The 25,135-nt window shown below is 41.8% G+C and overlaps 1 protein-coding gene and 1 long non-coding RNA gene across 2 annotated transcripts in view; both read right to left on the bottom strand.

Moving 5' to 3' along the window:
• FRMPD2 (FERM and PDZ domain containing 2) overlaps positions 1 to 25,135 on the bottom strand; it is a 67,729-nt gene that overhangs the window by 4,821 nt on the left and 37,773 nt on the right. The window contains exons 24-40 of the mRNA XM_014958057.1: positions 24,946 to 25,050; positions 24,009 to 24,102; positions 23,709 to 23,794; positions 23,419 to 23,566; positions 22,244 to 22,458; positions 21,088 to 21,186; positions 20,531 to 20,895; positions 19,216 to 19,510; positions 18,103 to 18,261; positions 17,280 to 17,454; positions 16,022 to 16,182; positions 9,933 to 10,094; positions 8,591 to 8,756; positions 4,565 to 4,715; positions 3,632 to 3,747; positions 1,756 to 1,904; positions 1 to 91 (exon numbers count right to left, since the gene is read on the bottom strand). Coding sequence (XP_014813543.1) covers positions 1 to 91; positions 1,756 to 1,904; positions 3,632 to 3,747; positions 4,565 to 4,715; positions 8,591 to 8,756; positions 9,933 to 10,094; positions 16,022 to 16,182; positions 17,280 to 17,454; positions 18,103 to 18,261; positions 19,216 to 19,510; positions 20,531 to 20,895; positions 21,088 to 21,186; positions 22,244 to 22,458; positions 23,419 to 23,566; positions 23,709 to 23,794; positions 24,009 to 24,102; positions 24,946 to 25,050 — 2,737 coding nt within the window. The remainder of the gene's footprint in view (positions 92 to 1,755; positions 1,905 to 3,631; positions 3,748 to 4,564; positions 4,716 to 8,590; positions 8,757 to 9,932; positions 10,095 to 16,021; positions 16,183 to 17,279; positions 17,455 to 18,102; positions 18,262 to 19,215; positions 19,511 to 20,530; positions 20,896 to 21,087; positions 21,187 to 22,243; positions 22,459 to 23,418; positions 23,567 to 23,708; positions 23,795 to 24,008; positions 24,103 to 24,945; positions 25,051 to 25,135) is intronic.
• Positions 9,949 to 12,193, bottom strand: LOC106897446. The gene is made up of 3 exons (XR_001413774.1): positions 12,122 to 12,193; positions 11,618 to 11,682; positions 9,949 to 10,094 (listed from the first exon to the last, which is right to left on the bottom strand). It is a non-coding gene; the product is annotated as an uncharacterized LOC106897446 (long non-coding RNA).

Here is a 25,135-nt window from a genome sequence, read left to right as displayed (position 1 = left end):
ATGGAAGAACATCTCGGTATCTGTTTTTATCCTGGTTTTCTGGTGCTTTGCCAGTTGTGCAGTCATCTAGCGGTTTCACACGTTCTAAAGCCTAGATCAAAGAGAAAGAGTCAATCCATGTTGTTCACATCCTTTATAGACAACCTTTACCGAGTCAGCGTGAGCAAACTGTACTGTTATGTATGACCCAAATAGATTTCTTACAGACGAGAGTCACTACATCGTCCTCTAAACTTCTAGCCAAGGAATTCAAATTGCTTTCTATTTTCTTCAGCCTGCACAGAATTTCTGGGATTTTCAAGCGAGATTTCCAACCCATATCCTCAGCTCTTGCCATTACAAATCCCTGCTGTATATTGCTGTAAAAAATAGGTGTTTGGAATTTTGGCCAGATGTCAGCATTCATAGTTGATAACACGCTGACTGAAGCACCACCCGTTGCACTATTAACAGGGAGAGAGTGTCAGTGAGTGCTGTTCAGTGACGGAGAATTGGTGGATACGGGGAACAGCATCAGTGATGTGAAGTGCAAATTATATGTCATTAAGCACTTCACAGCAGATTTAGGGCAACAGAATGCAGTGTAGCTGGAAGCAGGAATGTATAAATTAATTTCATTTACAGTTTTGAGTCACCTTCCCTTTTCTTGATTCCTTTACCTCTTTGGTGTGTATTGCACAATGCTCAGCCATCACGTCATGCCACTGTACGGTGTGCGTGGACAGAAATACAGGTGACAGTTCTTTAACATCTTCATCAGTTCCTACAGCTTTTACTCAGGTAATCAGTGCTCTCCCTATTAGATCTTTCCATTTCCTGTGCAGATGTGAGACTCAGCTCGTGAGCTACATCAGTAAGGGAAAGGAATGAATGGAAATTCAGACATGCCCTTGAGCCTTCAGGGAAAGTCAGCAAATCCTGTACACTCGAGCCTGGGGGATTTGGTACCCACAAAGTCAGAGATAGAAAGGCAAGTGAAAGAAACTGATAAGGTTGTAATTACTATGGAAAAGTGGCAGCACTGGTGATGAGTACATCCTTTGAAGGAAATTCCAGTACTGTGTTGAAGAGTTATAAAATAATCTGTTCTTTGGGAATTTGCTGATAACTGAGTACTCTATTTATATCCTGAAAGAAGAGATTTCATATGCTTTCCTGATTTTACACTTTTTCATGAGTTATATTACATCAGATGTAATTATGTGTTTTCATTATCCATGGAGGTATGTTACTTTTTCTTTTTAATTTCACAAAGTTCCTGGCCATAATAGCATCTTGTGGCAATGAGTTCCGTGCATCATTAGAGTATTATATTAAACATTTTCCTTTCATTAACAAACTGTTTCAACACTAGTGTATCCCTAGAAGCTTGGATTTCTTGCTCTAATGTGGCCTCTAGTGTCATTCTTAGGCAGATGTTCAGCAGAGCAGAGGGGGTAATAGGAAGAAGTCAGTCTAGGAAAAAGTGATTTGTACTCTATTTTTGCGTATTATTTATTTTTCATTCCACGTGGGCATTATTTTTGGACAGGGAACAGGGTGAGCCTGACCTGTGTGGAAAGAGAGAGATCCAAATACCGTGGTGTCACCCAAAGAGCAGAGTAGGAGCCCCGTTCTGGCTGGAATAGTTCTCTGAGAAAGCTGAGTCAGTAAAGATACACAAGGTGATCTCCCAGACAACGTGCAGAAGGCTGCTAAAAGTCATTTTCTTAGCTCTGCTAAACACTCAGATCTTAAAAAGGAATCACACTTTACCATAAACTCCTTTAACACCTCTTGATTCTCCATCCGCAACTGAAGGCCTCGAATGAGCCCTGTGATGCTGGTCCTGGCACCTACTCCAGTCAGTGATGGTTTAAAGTTAATTAACTGGGTCAGTTCGTCTCCAGAAGCAAAGGTTCTGCCTACATATCAACAGCAACAACAAAAAAGTAGTTTTTAATTATTATTGTTCATAGTGCAAAGTGTAAAATAGTAGGGGGCTGGGGTACTGAAGTACATTTTGCTGCTTATACTGTGGAAGGGAAATGTGAAAAAATATTTTTGGCTTATTTATGTTCAGAGCAGAAAGAAGAATAAGGCAGCACCATGGATACAACCAACGCCACATTTCGTGTAATTTGGAAGCAGATCCAACAATTGCAACTTATGGCCTCATACAGTTTCTAAATCCAGTCTGTTCTGACTAAACTGTTCTTGCAGAACTGTAAAATTTAATTCTAATTTATATTGGTATCGGAGACTCTGGCCATGTCTTCACAGGGGATCATCTTCATGTTTCCAGCAGTTTCCTGAAAATTAATATTGCTGCATGCTACTGTTAGGAATTTTTCACTGAATTTTAGAGTTGGAAGGGACCATAGAGATCATCTAGTCCAACTCCCCTGCTGAAGCAGGATTGCCCAGAGCTAGAGCATGTTACTCAGGAGCATCCAGGTGGGTCTTGAAAATCTCCAAGGAAGGGGACTCCACACCCTCCCTGGGCAGCCTGTTCCAGGGCTCTGGCACCCTCACCATGAAGAGGATTCTCCTCATATTTGAGTGGAACCTCTTCTGTTCCAACTTGTGCCCGTTGCCCCTCGTCCTCTCACTGGGAACCACTGAAAAGAGTCTGGCTCCCTCCTCCTTCAACCCTCCCTTGAGATACTTGTAGGCGTTGATATTGTTTTGTAGTATGTTCCTGGAATTTGTTCCATTAATTCTCAAAGCCTTCTTTCCTTCTTTGTCATTGCCTTTCACATATGACAAAGACCTTCTACTACACGCACTGTGTTCACTGTATCTTGTAAAATAATCCATCTGCTTTTACTTTATTCATTTTGGGACAAACTAAGAATCTCAATTTTTTAATTATGCACTGGGAAGCTCCCACAAAATTGCTTCTAACCCAAATTACAACATTCTTTTTTTGTTGTCCAGCCACCGAGCCAATGTGTCACTTCTTTGCTCTATCCACTAGTGCATGATTAGAGCAAATGTCATGATGTTGCTCTAATTAATTCAACAACTTTCTTTTCCTCTTATTTCTCAGTTTGTACGGAGAAGTTTTGTACTCCTAATTGAGAGTAATAAAAGTTTGTACTCCTAATTGAATATAATCAAGAAATTATTAAATTCAGAGATTTCCCTTTAAGGAAGGACATGATATATAAAATTATCATGTTAAAAAAAAAAAAAAATCCCAACAAAAACCAAAACAAAAGACACAAAAACTCCTCAAAAAAAAATACAAAAATAAATAAATAAATAAATAGAAACTAAGAGTTGCTCATCCTTTTGACACTGGAGTTCTAAAGCAGAGGTGCTCAGAGCTGTGGCGAGTGGGTGATGGCCAGCAGAGCTGCCCTCCTGGGGTGGAGATAACTACATTCAGACTCGTGTTCCTTCCTTCTAGCAGTTCTCCAAAAGAGTTGGAGACCTCCTGATGTAGGGCACCCTCTTGGAGGTGCTGCAAACGTTCGATGGCCCTCATATGTATCAACAGTAAAAATTGTGTCCCAAGTTCCTGGGCTTTAAGACACAATGAGCAAGTTCTTAGCTTGTGTACAAGGGGTTAGTGGTGGTCTCACTGTAACATCTACGGAGGAGCTGGCCTAAAATGTTAAAGAAACAAGAGTTTTTGCATAGTTACTTCGAGGGAGAGCAGGAATCCCGTGGGGCATGTCCTCCTCCTGGCTGTTCCAGCTGCCTGACTCCGATTGCTGGCTCTCCCTCCTGCAGCCCTCGCATCCCACACACGGCTGAGACCTGCAAAACAGGAGCAGGTGAATGGTCTGATGGAAGTGGCAGCAGCTTGGAGAATCTCAACTGCACAACAGTTTTGGTTTTCATCCATTTTTGATCACTTCTAACTTTCTGAAGCAGGAATTTGTGTGAACGCTGAGCGACACACGTCCAAGGAGTAATAATAGCATTTTGCCTGGAGTAGTGTTCGCGAATATAGCTAGTGAAAAACACTATCATCTGTATGGGATATTTTAGTTTTTTCGGAGATGAGAACATACTTTGTGTAAAAAGCTGCCCAAAAATTATTGGAAGTAAGACTTGTCTCAGTTATAGGCAATTTTTCCTGTGTGACAGTTGTCAGTTGTTAGGCATTCATAGTGAAATAGGCTTTGCTTGTTACTGTTTCCTAAAGCGTTTAGAAAGTTTTAGAGCACTTCTTAAATATGTTTTAGGTAGAAGATATGCCTGAAATCCAGAATACATGTGTAATGTGTGCAGGATGGGACAAATATTCCTCTACTGGCTAACTCTGGTACTCTCAGACCTACCATTTAACTGTGCCAGTAGGTGTAAGCAGACCATGGTCTTACATCGTCCTGTCCTAGGTATGATCATCATACATAATGTTAGAAATAGTAAAAGGTACAGTAAAGAGGGAAAATAAGATAATAAATAGCAGCTTTGCAACTATCAGTAACCGTTGCAGGCTGTGCACGTTCAAGTTACACAAAGCTTTTGCAAATAGAAAATAGAAATACCAGAAAATACTGGTAGTAAAAAATATCCAGATTACAGGACAGGGGCCAGAAAACCATCCTATTTGCAACAAAAGACTTACCTGTCTGAAATGTTACTGATGATATCCTTACAGTCTTGTCCAGCCCTCTGACCTTGCAGAGGGGAATTATGTGTACTTTCCAGATCCTGCACGTTTAAAATGAGAAAAAAACACAAAGAATCAGTACAGAGAAACATCAAGAATATAGTTACTTTCATCAACATTCTTTCTTATATCTGGCAATAACGTGTCCTTGACTCAAGAAGGAAAGGGAAAATAGAATAGTTTCTACTTTCAGAAGAAAGAAGTAACCTTGATTGAGCATTGCAGTATCTTCTAGGAGTTAAAAGCCACATCAGCTCTATTTCTGAGCTTCATAACAATTCAGTCTTTGGACATCTCTACATCTTCGCCTGCCGTGACTAAGCTTTGAAAAGGTTCATGTTAGTTACATCCTCTCTGATCTCATAAAGAAAATGCAGTCCCAAGAATCATGAGTCACACTCTTCATCTCCCAGCTTTTGGCAGCAGAAAGCTCCAGTGTCTGAGATGGAATTGTTGGTAATAATTTCCTTTTTTTTATCTCAGGCACAGTGATGGCAGCTGTTGGAAGCAGGGGGCAGCTGCTCTGCTGAGGAAACACTCGATTAACAGAGAAGGCAGATCTTTGATCACTCTCCATATGAAGCAGAAGTGTTGGTGGCTGGTTTTCCATCCCAGAGAACGATAACTGGGTCCTGCATTGAAATACTGATGCAGGACATCTGCCCTTAGTAGGTGGAAGTGGCTCCTTCTCAGCTGTAACACTTGATAGATAATAATTTACATTTTAGTCCAGAGTGGTGTTTCTTCTTCCTTCCCTGCTTAACATTCCCGATGCCCTCAGACACCCCCCTGCCATGTTAAACAATATAAACTCTTGAAGGGCCCACAGAATCTTAACGGTTGCTGCCCCTTATGCCCTATTTTCTCACTTTTGCAGTTCTATTTCCCCATTAGAACAGGAGGATTCATGGCTGCCTATTTAACCATGAATTCATTTACCCAGTTTCTGCACCTACTGACTGCACTGATTGGAGAATGCTATATGGGTTTGTGTTTCCTATTTGCCAAGGAAAAGTATTTTACTGCTGCTTTTTTGCATCTCTTTTTTTTTTTTTTTCTTTCATAGCTTGTCATTTTCAAAGCCTGCCTCTTTGTAGGTGGCAGCTGTGCCCTATAAAGTAAAGCATAAAGAGTTTCTATTCATGGGAGACAGTTAAAGGCAACTTGGAAATAATGAAGAAGAGAGAGTTAAGGGAACTAATTCGGCAAAAAATTTTAGCATGTGTTTAAAGTTAGGCATGTGCTGGACCGGATAGACTTAACCAAACGCTTAAAACTATTTGTGCTTTAATACCTCGTTAACTCAGGGATCTCATAAAGAACCTGTAGCCTTAGTACTGTCTCCTGCTTCTCATTGATACCATTTCCTTTATCTGATCGTAGATATGACCTTGTTTTGATATTACACCTCACCAATCTCTAACAGTTTAGTTCCAGCAGTGTACTTAAAACTTCCTCAAACAAATTCCTCTTCAAGGTCGTCTCAGCTTATTCACATCAAGGATTTCTTCCACTTTTCTTTTTCTAGTTTGATCATATTGGTTGAAGCAGGGTTTGGGGTTTTTTATTTGTTCTGGAGGATAAGAAGACCTGTATTTCTTACATTTGCTGAGGAGAGGTTTTACAGTTGTAAACTTAGAAATAATAGGTGCAGTAAATTTGCTGTGGAATGCCTTGCAGGACTTACTGAGATTTAACAACCGCTTTAAAGAAGTTGGGTTGCCTTGAAGTTATGAATATTAATGGATACAATTGAATAGAAATCTTCTAAAGTATATTGTTTTAAAATACTGAAAGAATGGAAAAAATCATAAATCATTAATTCAAGTATCATAAAGCAGCAGAACTAGACGAGATTGCCTGAGCAATCTTCCTTCCCCCCACCCTTTTAGCATCCATATTACACTGATCATACGCTCTTATCTCAGCGGAATCCCCTGACTCATCCCAACGTGAGCAGTTCCAGTCATTGCAGCACATTTCCCTCATATTAATCTTTTTTTTTTTTTTTTGTTAAGGAGGGGTGATTCTCTCCTGCATTGCAGCAAAACTATTTGGTAAATAAACAGGAGTACATTGCCAGATACCTTCCAGAAGCATGATTCAGGTTTTACCTTGGTGCACATCTGGTTAGATTCTTCTTCTTCTTCCTTGAAAGTGAAAATGGGCTGAGCTCGCAGGTTTCCTGCAGCACTGGCTGAATACCAGAAAACAAAATCAAAATGAAATGCCTATAAAGCATGAAAATATAGATCCATTTCTTCTGTGCCACCCCCACCAGGGGACTTTGATCTTGGAAGAGGCACTGAGACGCAGAGCCAGAAATGGGCATGGAATATCCCTCTCATGGATGCTCTGAGAGGGCTAGTAAAGCACAATGCTGTGTCTCCCCTGGAGAAGGCAGCATAATTCAGGTTTCCAGGAGATCCACTGGAGCAGACCCCTGTATCAATAGCAGCTATAAAAAACCTGAAACAGAATTTAAATCTGCGTTCCCTAACCCAGCCCATTACTTTTCAGTTTTAAGGGACAAATACCACAGATAAACTTTGGTGCTAGTGCTTCTGTAATACCATTGGGTTTTGCTGGTCCAGGAACACAGTTTAAACTTTCCAGCAACTGTGTGACTCCCCAACGGCATGTGAGATGCAAAGAAATGTCCCCACACCCAGTTCCTTGAATTTGCAGAGCTGGAGAAAAGGCATTTCTTACTGAGGGGAATGGAAATATTTCCACAACCCCTGAAAGAGCCAGAGCTTCAATTAGCCTTTTTATAACTGGCTGTCCTTCTATTTTTTTCGCATCATTAACCCCCAAAATTAAACTGGAGTAGGGATGGGACAGTGAACATCCTCCTTCCAGGCTGATGCTGAAGGTAGCTTTCTCATCCTTATGGAGAAGCTTTGCTCTTGAAATACCCAGGGCAGCTTCCAGTAAGTGAAGAAGCACCCAGTGCTTATGGCACAGGCTAGGAGTTAGAGTGGATTAGGTTCAGTCTAAGAGATACTGAAAAAATTGAGATCCTTGAACCCTAAAAACAGCTGCTGCCTAACAGCAGAATTGCCTGAAATACCTGCGCAGAGAAGTTTGCATCATTTCAATGTTCGAAAAAATAGAAAGTTAAGGAATATAACCCCATAATCTATTAGTAATAATATACCCTTGCTTCCACTCCCAGCTTTAATTAGTACTTAAATTGTGTTCAAAAGACGGGTTGATGTAGTGCTGGGAGGTCTGGTTTAGTGATGATGCTCCTTGTTTGTTGTGTGGGTGTCTATTTTTGTCAGTCAGGTTGACGGTTGGACAAGATGATCTTTAAGGTCCCTTCCAACCTAGAAGATTCTGTGATTCTGTGTTTCTGTGAAATTTTGAGTATTCAGTAGAGCAGAGCCAGCAGCACACATTTTTTCAATTAGAGCAGTGGGCTCTCTAATTACTGCCCCACACAGGTGGGTGTGCTCTCAAATTCCTAGCAATCAGCGAGGGGAAGCTTCTGGGTCTGACCATGAGGCAGCACAGAAAGGAGAGGAGCCGTCTGCCAGGCAGAGTGGGAGCTGTGGCACTTCTGAGAGATAAGGTAGGGACGTGAAATTTGTGGGAAATGTATTTTAGCAGCTGGGTCAATAATTGTTTGCGATTCCATCAGTGAGGTGTTGGCTGGGATTCCATCAGAGAGGTAAAATCAGATCAGGAAGCTTCATGACTTGAAAACATAAGCTGAGTTGAAGCATTTTTGAGGGTCTTAGAGCTTTGCTTCCTATTCCTAGGCTTAAAAAAATCACACTTGGGCATTATCCCTGTGGTCCTATGTCTTGACTAGCTCAGCCAGAACTAAGGATACGTTCTGAGAACGTGTCCTACAGCTGTGAATCAGGACTAACTGTACAGTTGGTAACATTGAATGGGTTTGTGACTAGGAAAGTTGAATTTACAGCACATAATCCCACTGTTACTGCGTACTGAGTGGATGTGACTGCTTACCCAGCTCTGTATCTGTGGGGGAAGGGATGCTGTTGCTCTGGTTGCCTGAATAAGCCCAATGCAAAGCCAGGCTTCGGCAGACGGTGAGTTGAACGGTGCCTCGGGCCTTGCGCAGCAAATCTATGACCGTTTGGCGTGGGAGACCAGACACAAAAGTCTCATTCACCTGAAAAATACAATCATATGAGCTTCCAGATTCCTCTACCAGAAAGCTTTTTTGTAGTCGTGTGTCCCAGCACTGAGCAATCTTTATATAACTGACCAGCAGCCAGCACTGAGCAATCTTTATATAACTGACCGGCAGCTCAAGGGAGGGGATTGTGCTCCTCTACTCTGCTCTGGTGAGACCCCACCTGGAGCACTGTGTCCAGCTCTGGGGCCTCAGCACAGGAAGGACATGGACCTGTTGGAATGGGTCTAGGGAAGGCCATGAAAATCCTCTGAGGGCTGGAGCCCCTCTGCTGTGAGGACAGGCTGAGAGAGTTGTGGCTGCTCAGCCTGGAGAAGAGAAGGTTCCGGGGAGACCTTGGAGGCCCTTCCAGTCCCTAAAGGGGCTCCAGGAGAGATGGGGAGGGACTCTTGATCAGGGAGGGGAGCCATAGGACAAGGGGTAATGGTTTTAAATTGAAAGACGGGAGATTTCTATTAAATATTAGGAAGAAGCTCTTTCCTGTGTGGGTGGTGAGACACTGGAACAGGTTGCCCAGAGAAGCTGTGGCTGCCCCATCCCTGGAGGGGTTCAAGGCCAGGCTGGATGGGGCTTGGAGCAACCTGGTCTGGTGGGAGGTGTCCCTGCCCAGGGCAGGGGGTTGGGACTGGATGATCTTTAAGGTCCCTTCAAACCCAAACCATTCAGTGATTCTGTGAACTTGATAGATTCCAGTGCTCTCTGATTGTCTTGATCATACCCAACTGGCACTGGTGATAGGTTCTTCCCAGTATCCTCCCAGTTAGCTGTTACATGCACACTTGCTCAGTTAACTCATTTCCCTCATTTTTTCACATGCAATCCTCACTGGGCACAGTCACACTGCTAAGTAGTTGTGCTTTGCTGCTTGTCCTGCTGCTTCTGGGTCTGCTGCCCTGCTGGGATGCCCAACAGCCACCTTCTGCTCTAGAGAGGCCCCGTCCCCCAGGAAGCTGAGCTCCATGCAAAGGGGGACAGGGAGGACAATGCAGAGCAGCCTGTGACCCCCAGGAGCTGAGGGACACCACCCTCTACACATCACTGCACCAAGCAGCAGCAGATTTCCAATCTGCACAACCTTTATACTGAACAGAATGCTCATTATAAGTAACTAGAGAAAACATTGGGCCCAAACCGAAGGAGAACAAATGTTACCTTAAGTAGAATGTCCCCAACTTGGAGCCTCCCATCTAGATCTGCGATGCTGTCGGGGCTGATGGCTTTTATTAGGATAGCCCTGCCGTTCCTTCCACCCACCAGGGCAAATCCCAGGCTTCCATTTTCAGCTTTTTCCAGCTCAATGTTAAGAATGAAGTCCTACAATAGAAACAGATGCAGTCAAAGTGGAGTTTATTCACGGCTTTTTTTTTTTTTTTTATTTTTAATACCAAAGAATCATGTTATGCTTCGCAGTCCCCGCTGGCTGCTGTAGATTATGGGATATATCCTTCCCTTGAATAGGTGTATAGAGCTTCCAGTGATTAACATAACAACTGCATGTATGTATCAGAATGAAAACAGTACATACTTATTTCCATAATCTTTTAAAATAATTGCTGGAGGGGAAAATAGCCTCTTAAGAGCAAGGAAACGTGTACTTTTGTAGTCCTTTTATAATATATCAAATACATCACCCTCACTGACAAATAAGTCCCTCTTATCTCCAGCGTGACAGCAATGCAGTACCCGCTCCCTCCTTTTACTGTTCTGTAATGAAAATCCTAACCTTGCAACCCCAGCAGACCCAGCTCTTTGGCTTTAGCTCTTCATTCCGTTTCAAAATCAGCTGCTTTCTTAGGGTCAAGTATTATGTCAGAAATAGCAGCAGCCTAGAAATGTTTATGACTTGCAGCGTGATTAGTTCCAATGTCACTAATATCCTCCTCAGAAATTATTTTAGCAGGTTGAACAGACAAACCATCATGGATTAAATGGTGCGGAAGAAGCAGTAATAGTGATGACTTAATCAAAAGTGAGAAAATTGTTCCAATTTTTCTGCCAGGTTGGAGGTCTAATTTTAACGAGAGACAGCTTTTCTGTGCAAACCACAATCCAGAGAAAACCAGTAAATCCATTCCTGTGAAATATCAGTCCCAATGTGGGTAATTTCAATTCCAAGTAACATTATTTTCCACGTGTTTGCACAAATACAAGTGATGTTTGCACTTGTAAGAATTTTTGAAGCATTATATGTTTAGCGTGGATATTGCTGCTTCTTTCAAAGAACACACCTGTGTATTTTAGGAATTAATCATTTTAAATATGGCATTGCTCTTGCCAAATTCAAACTGTCATGGTTTATGTCAATGCTGCATAATGCTCCAAAGGTTTGCAGTAATTTCACCCTCTTTTTTTCAAATGCCACATCTAAGAATTTCAGAATGAAACATCCTAATCTCAGGTTTCAAAGGTTGTTGTGGAAAATGCTTCACAATTACACTTATTTTCCCTAGAATCTGTGACATTCTGTATCTTTTTCCTGTGCTGCTTTCTACGCTAAGGATTAATCTTGTCACCCATTAAGAGCACCATGAAGACCTAATGGAGAGTCTAGGTCACATGAGTTGTGCTTATGTTACCACCATCAGTGTATAATGATATTATACATTGAAAAACAGCAATGGCAGAGCCTGACCCCAGGAATTGCTCAGCACATTCTAGTCCATGAGTGCTGAAGCAATTCAACACTTCACAGGTCACTCTCCAAATTCATTATATTCGTATTTTCAAAGATGCTGGAGAGGAAGGAAATACATTAAATACCACTAGTGAAAAAAATCCCAGTCCCTATAGCTCACTTCACAGGATGGACCATCTCACACTTAATGAAATTCTCTTACCTTACATCCTGGGGAATCGGGTGGGTTTTGCTGAGCATCACAGTTTGCTTCCTCCAAATGTTGCTCTGTGAAAAAGCAGCAACAACTTTTACCCAGTTGTACTGGGAAAATGTTCTATAGTAAAACACCCAAAATCATATTCAGAGACATAATAAAACATTTCATGTTTGACATGTAAAACACAAAAAAATTCCTGTGGACTTATGTAGGCTTAAACTTTGAACTGTGAACTGCACCTTCTGTGCATTATCCCTGAAGACCTTTTACCTCCCAACAAGTAGGGTCCAAAATAAGCTTTAAAAGCTGGATGTTACAGGGTCAGAGACACCAGATGGACAAGGGTAATGAATGTATAAGTGTTCTTTGAAACTGAGGGAGGCAGTTTTGTTTATGAAGAATTAATCTTTCCCAGGTGCTGCCAGTGCCACCTACAGACTTGTTTTCTTTCAAAGAGAGGACTCAACATTTTTACAAACCCTCATTGAAAAATGCAGAGTTTCTTACCGTGTTGATGCAGCAGAGGCTGTTCTGGGGAATTCAGGCTTTCATTTGAGAAAGAAATGCTGGCTTTCTCTGTCTCAGCAGGTGGCCCTAAAAGCATAGATGTAGGTTTGTTCTGACAGGCCTCCTGCCACCTTCATACACACAAGAAAATGTAAACTCTGTGCCTGGATTGTTAAATGCAGCCTCACTACCCAATCTTGGTACTGTATGAGGCAGTTTGAGACGCTCTCTGCTGCGTGATGCAGTTTGTTAATTGTCTCAGCCATACAAACAATTCTCTCATGAGTTGCAGAGACATTGCATCTCAGTCACTGCTGTTTTTAAAGTCGTAACAAGAATTGGAGATCAGACTGAGACATCCTAGACGTGTGGCAGCGACGAGGCGGAGGAAGAAGCAGAGTGTGTGAGTGTCTGCGGAGACGGGCACGGAAGAAAAGAATGTGTGTGTTTCTTGATGCTCCCACCTCCACCCACCCACCCCTCGTTTGGGGTTTTGCTTTATCATATCCTGGTGATCTTAGTTGTCTTCCACAAAGTGCTCTTCATGTATGAATTACAGAAAATGATTACTGTTCTGTTGCTGGTTTTTTTTTTTTTTTTAAAAAGCCAAACCCCCTCCCTATTGCATTTGGAATTTTAGTATGCGTTTTTGTAACTAAGAGATTCTATAAAATGAAGGCTTGCTTCCTCAACAGCAAATTATTATAGATTTATTTATAAATCTATCAGAGATGATAGCAAGCAGAACACCAAATACCAAATTACTATAGGGATGAACCTTATTTTATAAGAGGCGGGTACCATTGTGGAGTTCATCAGTCTGTGTCAGAGGTGGCTCAGACCTGCCAACGTCTTTTGAAGGTGCTCTGAGAAATCTTGGAGCCTGTAGAGCTCGTGGAGCGAGGATGTGTGAGCAAGGTCCCACCAGTATCTGCATTTACTGTGCTTTAGTGGTCCCTCAGAAACCGAGAGCGCAGATAACTTTGGCTGTGAACTGTAGCAAATTCAAAGCAGTTTGTTCTTCTCTAAGTGAAATAAGCTGCTTCAGCTTATAAAAACAAGCCCATGGCTTGTTGTAGAGTAGGAAATCTGTAAGTAGCTTGGCCTGGGATAATTTTTTCAGGTAGCCATATGCCAGTATTCAGATGAGTATTGTGTCCAGTTTTGGGCCCTTTCCACAAGAAAAACATTGAGGGGCTGGAGTGGGTCCAGAGAAGGGAAACGGAGCTGGTGAGGGGTCTGGAGCACAAGTCTGGTGAGGAGAGGCTGAGGGAGCTGGGGGTGTTCAGCCTGGAGAAAAGGAGGCTGAGGGGAGACCTTATTGCTCTCTACAGCCCCCTGAAAGGAGGGTGTAGCCGGGGGGGTTGATCTCTTCTCCCAAGGAACAGGAGATGGGACAAGAGGAAATGGCCTCAACTTGCCCCAGGGGAGGTTTAGGATGGATATTAGGAAAAATTTCTACACTGAAAGGGTTATTGAGCCTTGGAATGGGCTGCCCAGGGCAGTGGTTGAGGCACCATCCATGGAGGTATTTAAAAGCCAGGCAGATGTGGTGCTTAGAGATATGGTTTAGTGATGAGTTTTGTCAGTGTTGGTTCATGGTTGGACTGGATGATCTGAAAGGTCCCTTTCATCCCAGGCAATTGTATGATTCTATGGGAGCAGCTCTGATCCATGGTTACTTTCTCAGGTCATCTTTGCATGATTAAAAAAATAAAATCAGGTATCCAGCCAAGTAAATGAAACTATGGGTTAGGCCTGACTTAACACTCCAGCCTAATGTAAACTGGAAAGTATTACTTGTGTCACTGAGACACTTCTTATGCGGTGCTGTAGATGTGACACCAAAGCCTCCTCTGCTTCTGGAGACTCCTGCTGCTGGAGCAATTCTGGTCCAGCCTTCCTAGAGCAGGTGGTTACTGATGTTTTGCATCAGTTACAGTAATAAATATCATCCCCTGATAGGAATGTTCTTATGTTAATGAAGGGATATTGGTGCTGCCTGTTTCTAGGTGACCACCTAGTTAAAAAAGTTGGTCTAGATGATGTAGTGGTGGCTCATATTAAACAGTGGCTCAAAAACTGCTGGAAAACCCCCTAGAGAATAGTTTCAATCAAAACAGATGTTGAAATATGTCCATGTAAAACTTGCATTTAATAACAACAAATTTAAAAAATGGAAAACGTCTATGCAAAAATGCAATAAATAATGTTTCGTACAGAAAACTATACATTTTTGTTTCTATTTTTAAACCAGATTTTCTTCAGACCCTTAGAATGGCCATAACAGAAACACTGAATGCCAAGTTACAGACTGTTAATAACTTTTCAAATGCAATGAATCAATACCTTATGCTTATTTCCAAAATCAGCAACGAGTTTTGAACTGAAAACCAAAAATATTAGCCTTACTTACTATTTTCCTGCTCTATAGGAACCACTGGATTGCCATTTCTGGGGGCAGAAAAAGTGAAATATATGAGCCATCAAAAGCTGAAGGCTTTGCAAAGCACATATGAAAAATAGTTTTAGAAAGCCAGTTGTCTAAATTGTAGTTGTACTTGTATGATTTTGTTAATGGTGTTTTCCTAAAAAGCATTTCTATTAATATATAAAATATCTGACTATATTTAACAACAGCAAAACATTTTATTTAAATGGGTTGGAGAAAGAACGAACACGTTAAACCATCTGTCCCAATACAGAAGTGCTTTGTGGAATGATCTTTTGTAATTTCCTTTACCCTATTTCTGTTTGTGATTCTCTGACTGTAAATTCTTAGGCTCAGGGTGTGTTGCCTCCTAACTGCAGACAGTATAACGAGGCTGCAGTTTCTTCATCTGTTAAACCAGTGCAAGTTTATAAAACACTGATGAAAGTTTGAACTACGTTAAGACAGCTGGGATGGGTGTACTATTGCTCACCCTGGTTATATTAAACTTAGTTATTCATGTACTTTGAGGTTACTATTCAACTGTTTCTCTGAGATTTTTTTAAAAATTATTTCTGTATCAGTCCAGCACTGCTGCTGGTGCTGTACCAGACTGTAGAAAATAATAAATTTAAAGTGCAGCCAAGAGCTGATGGGGGAAGTTCTTAACTGCAGGTTATTGATCATGCCCTGGATTGTTACATGCTGCAGATTAAATGCTGCATTTTTAATATGTTTTTAAAAACATTTGGCTCTTGGAGCAACTCAGAGTTTCCCATCAGAGGTAGTTTCTTGGCTGTAGCTATGAATCTGAGGTTGTAGTTGGTACTAGTGGTGGAAATCAAAATATTTTCCCTAGAGAAGAGGATATCTGCAAATATAGGGAGCAATTCTTTGCTGTGAGGGTGGTGAGACCCTGGAACAGGTTGCCCAGAGAAGCTGTGGCTGCCCCATCCCTGGAGGGGTTCAAGGCCAGGCTGGATGGGGCTTGGAGCAACCTGGTCTGGTGGGAGGTGTCCCTGCCCAGGGCAGGGGATGGAACTGGATGATTTTTAAGGTCCCTTCCAGCCCAAACCATTCTATGATTCTATGAAATATTTCTCATGGTGGATATACATATATCCAAATATACCCTGAGGTGGCCAGCCTCGCAGCTAAAGGATTCACATTTGTGTTTGGGTGATGGAGTCAGAAGAGTTCTCATCTGTGTTGTACGAGTCTATTTGTGCTCACTGTGTAAGTTGTAATTAAATTAAGATTTCATATGGATGTTGAGTATCAGGCTGCAGTATTCAGACCTTTGAGGTAAAGCATTTTTTCTTGTGGTTTGTCTTGTTTCTACTATTTGACTTGTTGATGTAAAATTTAGAAACCTGCCTCAGCATTGGGATTGGGATTGGGTAGGCTCAGATGATTTACCTTGTGGCTTTGATTTGGACATTCTGGGTGGCAGCTTCGCACACTCTCACTGCATCATCCAGGCTAATGCCCTCAGTCCACAGTCCACAGATGTAAACAATCTGATCTCGTGGCTGCAAACTGCCTTCCAGGCTGGCAGGAGAGCCAGGCACTATTTCTAGCACATAAATACCTTGCAACTTGCTTCCAGCTCCTCCTGTCAGCTTCAAGCCTAGAATAACGCAGAGAAAGCATCTTTTGTGGCAGCATATTTTGAATGTCACTGACGGTGACATCCAGCCTAATGGAATAGATGGGGGTCATTGAAAGACAGGCTGAACAAATCACTGACATTATAAATAACGGTCTTTCCCCGCTGAGATGGGGTTTAAGAACTGGTCTGGGAGAGTGAAATGCAATTAGATGTTTAAAAATTATGGGAAAAACTTAAATGGTGTTGCCCGTCTCTGTGCTTCAGCTATTCCCTAGTGCTTTATTTCACCTCATGTTGAATAGTCATTTGAATAAGACACACACATAGCTGGGTAGCAGTGTCTCCCTCGTTACCAGGGTGCTTAATTGCCTCACGGCCTTTAGAATGCCATAGGGAATGGGGACACACGACAACTAAGGACATAGCTCTACAGTGCAACAGGGAATTGTGCAATGATATTTAAGTAATCTCCGAACAAGGAACTTTCTGAACTGGAAACAGGATGCTGTGACTGAGCAAATACAGATATTCTGTTTCCTGAGTGTACGGTTGTACCTGTGAGCAGTGCTCGCCATGTTCTGCAGAAACACCAACATACGCCGGGGGGATTTCTTTTACCGCTTGTATTGCACAATGTAGATAAAGCCTTGTGTCTGGAGTGAATCAAGGACTTGAGTGGAGACTTTTTGAATAGCAAAGTGGCTCATCCTTCTCAAACTTTGCCTTTTTTTTTCTTTTTTTTTTTGGTCCCTACAAATAGATCTTTAAGTATCTTAGCAGGTAGTAGACATTATTATCTAACTACCAACAACTTCTGTGTATCAGTGACTTGAAAATATGAGACTGGAAATCTGCCAGAAATTTCAGCTGAAAGGGTGATAATACAAGGATCACTTTTCCAACTATCTTTATTGGTCTAATAAGAAAAATTAGTTTTCCCTTTAAGGCCTTGTCCAAAATCAAGCTCTCCATTCCTTGGCCATGAGTGATGGAGGAGAGCATAAAGGTGTCAAGGTCACTCAGGATCATATTGATCCAAGACCGCTTTTGCTTATGGTTGTCTTAAAATCGCTGTAATCCCTGTCCAAAGTAGGATGGATGTATTTACTACACACCTAGCTGTCCATTGGCACCTTTTGTGAGAGTAATTTCAGGAATTTCATCTGGCCTAACAGAGGGCCACGGATCGCTGTCAGCACGACCAACCACCAGGTGCAGATCAGGAGGAGAGCTTTGCAGTAAAGTCAGGGCTTCATTGCACGATAAAGAGGTGACATCAATTCCGTTCACCTGAATGACAAACCAGTAAAACGATGTCATAGATCTCATTGACCATCAGGTACTTCTCCCTCCCTTCTGAATTTTGCATATGAACTTGGATTTGTTTTCACTTTCACATCACTGCTTTGCTGTGGTACTTAATTTATGTGGTACGTTACAGCAACAGTTAAGATTGCAGTAAGATTTCTTTTTTCAACTTTTGTTCTTCTGAATGCAGAGCTTTCATAAAAATAGCTCATTTTTTTTCTCGAAACTCAAGGTCTTGTAGCAAAAATCAAGCAAGGTGATCTAAATCAATGAATTGAAGATGAACCAGGCTGAACATAGGCTTTGTTGGTACCTCACAAAGGACATAACTCCTGCATCCTTTGTATGTCACCTATCTTATTACATTAATTCAGTTTCTGGTATTTAATTGGGAAAGCATTTAGTATCTCGATTCTCTTGCATTGCTGCTAGACGTTATTTGCCTGGTCATACAATCCATTCAGTCTGAAATTTGTCCTACTGAAGTCAGCAGAATTACATTAGTATGTGATTCACTTGCATGCCTAAATATCTGATAAACTGAGCCCTATGAAAGGAAGAATGAGGAAGCTAAATGACACTGATCTGAAAATATTTTCTCCTCTGTATAAACCCAAGGAATTACTGTACCATAACGATCCTGTCTCCCCTTCTCAGTCTTCCATCAGACAGGGCAGGCTCATTCAAGATTTCATCAACATACAGGCAGTTGTCCACTTTGTTAAGAACTACAGAGAATCCATAACCGTTGTTCTCTGACTTTGTCAAAGTCACAAAGATCTCCATTTCCTGTTAAAATAAGCACAAGACCTGTTTGATGGAGGCTTTTCTGTTGCCTCATTAACATCTTCCATTATATCTCATATGCAGATAAGAATCACGTCCTCAGATGGTATAAATAAGAGCAAACATCAGGGTTTCTCTGATCTGTCACTGCCTTTCTCCAGAGTGAATTTTACTTCTTTTTTACCTAGTGGAGCTGCGTAGTGATTGATTGATAGATTGATGGGGCCTAATAAGGGGCAGAGAATGCCCCCAGGGACTGGAATTTTGAAATCTGAAATGTGTAAAGAAAGGCCTGGAGTCCTCTGAGCTGACAAGCATTAGAATAGTGGGGTGCAGAGATTATCGATGTCATTGCTTCTTGCTGTCCCACTGAAAGAAATGGCTGGAGCTCCATTTTGTCCTCGGCACTCTCAAATTAGCAGGGATTCAGAGCTCATTAGAGTCAGAAGGAATGCAAGATGCTTAGCATTTGGCAGGACTGAGCCATATAGTTTTTTAATAGTAATTAGCACAAAGATTGTACTTTCTTATCAGGACATTACAGTACGATTACTGTAGCAAAGTGATTTTCCACATGGGTTTAAAACATGACAGCAAAACCCCAAGTAGCTGACTCCAATTAAGTTTAGAGGCTACTAGAGGGCTTTCCAGCCTTTGTACAATGGGAATAATAATGCAGAATCCTGGAAAGCTGAATAATGGTAGGATGGCATGAGCTAGGAGATGGCCTTAAGGCAAATGGTAAAGAATTCTGAAAATCTGGGCGTAGCGGAAGGTCTGCTTGACTTGAAGATTGTGGACAATCAGGAAAGTAAAAATAAAAACCCAACAAAAAACCCATACAGAAATTGCACAGATAATGATTTAAAATTAATGTTCAAGAATGTTGCATTCTGAAAGTTGTTTCCTTTCCTCTGTCATATTCTACCTGTTAATAATCCGGTGTCTATCACGTACCCTTGTGAAATCTTCCTTTTCTTCCTTCTCTTCCTCCAGTTGCTCCAGGTCTTCCCATTCATTGTCACTGTCACGTGTGTCCCCAGCAGGCAGGGACGATGAGAAGGGACCACAGAGACGTGGTTGTGGGGTCACCATGGTTGTGGAGAGCGTCTCGGAGCTTCCTCCCCGTGAAAGTGAGGTGACAGATGTTGAGCTGACAGTGAGATACTCTTCATCAATAGGGGGTAGAGAGAGTGTTTCAGGCATACATTTTGTGTTTGATAGGTCAGCATCACTCTTATTAAGTATGAGGCTGGAAAATAAAAAGATTGTAGTGCTGGGGTTTTCCTCCATATGCTTTATTAGATGGCCACTGGGAAGTCCCCTGCTTATACATGACCTTATTTTAATTTTAAGTGAAGTACTAGTAATGGTATTAAGTTGCTGCCTGGGTCCTCCAGTGTTACTATAAAAATAAATAAGTAATCAATGAGAATGAAGCTTCTCCTCTCAAGAGAGAGGAGCTAAAAAAATGAACAGCCATTATGGCCCCAGTTGACTTGCAGACTGGAATCTCTGACTGTCTGTATCTTGTATAACTCCCCTGCATATTCTATCACCCCTCTGGTTCAGGGCTTCTATAGGCTTCTGAAGACTGGAAAATAACTTCCCACCCCCCCACCTTGATCATGGCTTGTCTTCTGAGTTTAGTTTTCTTTTTTTCTCTGAAAAAATTTGAAATGAAAAGATCGTACAAAAAGAAAGATATTTTTGGTGCCTATTTAAGTCAACTCTATGAAAATTGAAATTGAAGGATGGTATAATAATTAAGAAAGTCTTTGGTTCCTATTACCCCCCCACCTTGATCATGGCTTGTCTTCTGAGTTTAGTTTTCTTTTTTTCTCTGAAAAAATTTGAAATGAAAAGATCGTACAAAAAGAAAGATATTTTTGGTGCCTATTTAAATCAACTCTGTGAAAATCAAAATTGAAAGATGGTGTAATAAGTAAGAAAGTCTTTGGTTCCTATTTAAATCAGTGAGAATCTTTCCACTGATTTCAAACCACAGCCAGCTCCAGCTGAAGGGCAGAAATGCTTAGAGCAGTGCAGTGCTCCTACAAATGTCTTGCAGTGCAGATTTATGCAAAACTCTAATAAGATGAGAGTAAATAGAGACAGAGGATTAGGCCAGCCAGAATAAGATGGTAAACCCAAATCTTCAGTAATCAGCAGTGATTAGTAGCAGATAGCCCCGTATTAAACCTAAGCAATTCACTTTCAAAATCCCAAGAGCTGGAGGAAAGGCTGCAGAGCAGATCTTAGTGTTCCCTACCTTTTGGCCCATCCGAATTCATGTGGTGAGTAGCAGTTCTGCTTCACTTCTTCCTCTAGGGAGGGGAAGGCTTCAGAACCAGAAGCTTCTTGATGAAATTTCCAAAGGTGCTTGTAGAAACTTTCCCCGGGAGCTGTCAGTTTCTGTATGGGCTTCTCTTGAAACTCAGCTTCTTGGTCTTCATAAGCTGAGCTGTCCTCCTCGGGAGGCTCACTGAAATCTGCTGCTGCTGGAGAATCCAGGCACTCTTCGAGGTCTGGAGAGGTGCTACCTCCATCACTGGTAGACTGATCCATACTGTTTCCTACCTCAGCACTGCCTGGCATTTCTGCCACAAACTCCTTGATCGGTGATGGTGCTGGAGTCTGTCAAAATAACAGAAAGGTTAGTGTAACTCCTTTGCTATCCCCCAGCCTCTTTCTGTAAAATAATTTGAAGAAGCAGTCATCAATAAGTATCTGAATGTGAAAGTATCAAATGGTAGCTGGAAGGGAAGGAAAAAACCAGAGGGGAGGTACTTTTCAGAAGCAAGTTTTCTGACCGAAGCTTTGCCTTACCAGGGCACTCAGCTCTATTTCTGGAAGAACACCTTTTGGTGGTCTGCAAAGTAGTAGTGTGACTTCTGCAGGAGCTCCTCTCAGCAAGTGCAGGACATCCTAGACATGAGGAAGGAATATTAGATTTCTTACGGAACAATCTATAGTACATGTCATTTTACCAACTGGGACAGAGCCAGTTTTTATTGTGAATGCCAAATTCTTAGTATTTGTGCCTCAGCAGTGTCTGGGGCCCAAAATTTGGTATTGTATGATTATCATAGAGGTGCACCATAGTTTTCATGTGAATGTCTACCTGAAGTAATGACAGTTCTGTTTACAAACTTTTGTTTCCCCACCAAGACGTAGGTTTAAATTAATTCTTTTTCCTTTATTGAAGAATTTTCAGACAAATTATTTCAAACTGCATGTGGTGGGGACACATCTTCAGTCAACTACACACTGTCATATTGACAGAACGGAAGGGAGACTTTCTCAAAGCCTCTCCTTGAAGTTAAATCTATTTGATGGCATTCAGATTCCAGCGCCCCAGCTATTTAATTATATGAATGACCTGGCAGTGGGAAAATTGCATGATTTCACCATTTTTGATTGTTACCAATCTTACCTACTCAATGCTCATTCATATACAAAGCTCAGGGATTTTTTCATAACATAAAAAGATTTTTATGAAAAAAAATAAATCCATATGTAGTCCTTTTTTACCTTTAATTTCTTCATGTGAGTATAGAATTTCTCATTCCAGGTAAGAAAAGTTACACTTTGTTTTCCTCCCCTGGTAGAGATTTGAATCTGGGGCATGGTATGAAGCATGACATTTCAAAGCAAAAATGACCACAGGGAAAAAATGTTCCAATTATACTTAACACCAACAAAGATTCCAACTAATTAACAGCTGGTGTGCATCCAACAATAGACTTGGTGCATCAATAGTAGAAAATTATAAATTAAATAGCAGAATAAGTTCTCTGAAAGAATTCTGTTAGGAAGGAAATACTCCATAAGAATTCCAGAGAACAATCCTACATAGAAATCAGATTCATTATATGCAATTTCTGACTCCCTCTGGTGATAATTAAGTTTAAAAGCAATTTCATCCCATTGTCTATATTAACATATTACCCACCCGGGTCCCAGTGATCACACTGCCTGGTACCTGGTATAGGAGTCCTTGAACAGGTTTCCCATTCACAGCTAAAATGATGTCTCCGACCTCAATTTGGCCGTTCTCTTCAGCTGGCTGCCCTGGAAACAGTCTTTTGATCCTGACAATAGCTCCTCCAAAGTGTTCACAAGCATCTCCTTCCATCTGCAGAACACTAAAGCCGAGGCCTCCAGAGTTCTTTGTCAATTTGACTTCAAATGTATCATCTGTTCAAAGTAGGGATTGGAAAAAGAGTGGGAGCTGTGGCGTCTGTACCCCTGTAGGAGCTGATCTGAATTATACCCTCAGCAGACCTTCTCCCTGGGAGCTGCAGAGGCAGATCTACTGGTACTGATGGCAAAAGAAGGGTTTGATGTTCCTTTCACTTATGTGAGCCCTTAAAATCACACAGGCAGAATGGGGAGAACTGGATTCTATTCCACTGTGTGTTCACAGACTTTATGCCATCTGGTACAAGCCCATGAAGGAAGCAGCCTGTTTTACCAACATAAAATGGTTCAAATGCTATCCTTTTCTGGCATTCTTCTGTAAGTATTTGGTAGATCTTAACTATTCTGTAGCTGCCTGATGTTAGTTTGGGTCCTGCACTAACCAGCATAAGGTAGAATCTGATTTCCAGCCAAGAACAAGGGACCAGCCCTTTCCCAAACACTGTACTTGCAGCTGAACCCCATTCTGCTGGGGACGATGTGGAGGAGTAACCACCCCGTGGTTCAGACTCAGTGTTTGTGAGACAGCCCTACAGTAACAGATACAGCATTTATTTGGTGGCTGGTTTCAGTGGTAGTGATCTCTGAATCATTCTATGATTCTGGCTTTTAAGCAATGAGGTGATGGCAGTCTCTGGTGCTGGTCCTGGGGCAGTGGTTCCCCCAGCTTCCAGGACACACCAGGAGATGTGCTGGTGGTGGTGCTCTCTGGGAAACATCAACCCCACTGCCTCCCACCCAAGAGTGCTATAGGGTACAGACAGGGGTGGCCCCCCTAAAGCCCATCCCAGGAAGACTGAGAGGTGCAGAATTTATGACTACCAGAAATTCAGCTATATTTAGCCATTGTAACTCTGAGTACATCAGAAATATGTTGTTCAGAGTCAATTACTTTCATTCATTCCTTTCTTCCACGCTGTAAGAAGTCACCCTGAGTTCCTTCTTTTTATCGCTCACCATCTGTCAGAAAGCAGCAGTCCTTGGTACCATCTGTGAAGGATGTTGCCACAGAAACCACTGCACATTGGTCCTCCTTCCTGTCCTTAGCAGCCAGGCATGGCTCTGCCAGTAGGTAGTTTCCCCTTTCCAGAACCAGCTTGGCAACCTAAAATGGTGATGAAGAGGTTCCAGTTACACAGCGAGCCCCAAGTCCTTTAACTTTTCTCTTTGGGAGAATAGGGTTGGATGGGGTGAGGTGAAGGGGATGTTTCTTCTGGCCCACCTTCTGGGTATCTTACTGTACAAACCTGCCCAGATTTCTTCAGGTGTTCCACAGCCTGTTTGTGGGTGATGCCACAGAGGCTGATGCCATCTACTTCCAGCAGGCGATCACCTGAGGCAAAAGAAAACCAAACAAGAGGGTCAAGTTGCTTTGATGTCCAAGTTCAATGGGTGTAAACCCTGAGGCTACCAACAGTGCAGATGTCAGGGTCACTAGCCACAGTTGTGTGACCTCCAATCCCAAATGTGTTTGATTGTCCCCGTGGCAAACATTCCACACTAACAGTGAGTTCTCCAGCCCAGAGTTTTATTGCCAGACACGTTACCTATCTTTATTTGTCCGTCCTTATCTGCTGGTCCCCTGGGAATAATTGATTTCACGTATATCCCACCGTGGCGCACACTAGTGTTAATTCCACCCTGCAAAACATGTGCCCACAGATTAGAGAGTAGTCTCCACGTGTTCTTCCTGTGATAAAAATCAAAGCAACTTACACCTGTGTTGCAAAGCAACTGCTTCAGGAATTACTTTTTTTTTAATATAGGAAAAAAATGAAAGAGGATATTACTCCAAAGGCCCATCCAGTAGTATTATACCCCCCCAGGCAGTAATCTTGTTTTTGCAGGAAAATGCAATGTGTTTCTATGTGGCTGTATGAAAACATTTCCTAAATGTTCATAAATTTTTCCCTATGCTACCATAAAGATGGGGTTGCATTTTTCAGTCAGTCTCTAGCCCAGCTTCCAAACTGTGCAATATTCACTCAGCAGTCATTAACCTTTTAGACCTTTCATTAACCTTTCAATATGTAAAGTGTGGACCTGAACTTGTGCAGCCACTTGAGAGCCCACAGCTCAGGGGAATGCCAGATTAACCTAAGAATTGCATTCTGTCTGTCTACATCCCCCGGCCAAGTTCAGATGAAAAAGCAGCTCTCAATTTCTTCTGCAGGCAATGAAATAGCTGTTGCTTCCCATTCCGTTTCAGCAAGGACTGTAAAGACATCTCAGCCTGGAGGGGCTTTGATAGCCAGGACAAGGAATTATTATTCAAATGAGGCAGATGATTCCCACTGCTGCCTTCTCTGGTCCTCCAAATAGACGGAGAACTCTATTTCCTTATATTAGGAAATAAAATTGGCTAACAATTTTTATTATCAGGCTGTCTTCTCTCTTTGTTCCACATAAATACACTTCCCTATGTGTTTCTTGGTCAATGTAATGGTTTGATGGACACACTGAAAGATTAAGAGTAACACTTGCAGTCACACTGATTCCAAAAGTCCCGTCTTCTTTAACGAGCTCCACGGTGTAGATTTCCTTTGAGTTGGTTTCCGATGGAGATGGCAAGTGTGAAGAATCAGCTTCCTGTCTCAAAAATATAAACACTAATGAGACTACAGCATCTCAATAGAAAAGGAGGGAAAAGAAAGAAGAAAAAAAAAAAAAAAAA

The sequence above is a fragment of the Calidris pugnax genome, unplaced genomic scaffold, assembly GCF_001431845.1.
Source record: "Calidris pugnax isolate Ruff unplaced genomic scaffold, ASM143184v1 scaffold352, whole genome shotgun sequence".
Taxonomy (NCBI): Eukaryota; Metazoa; Chordata; class Aves; order Charadriiformes; family Scolopacidae; genus Calidris; species Calidris pugnax.
The sequence above is the reverse complement of the archived record's forward strand: the minus strand, read 5'-3'. Positions and strand labels throughout refer to the sequence as shown.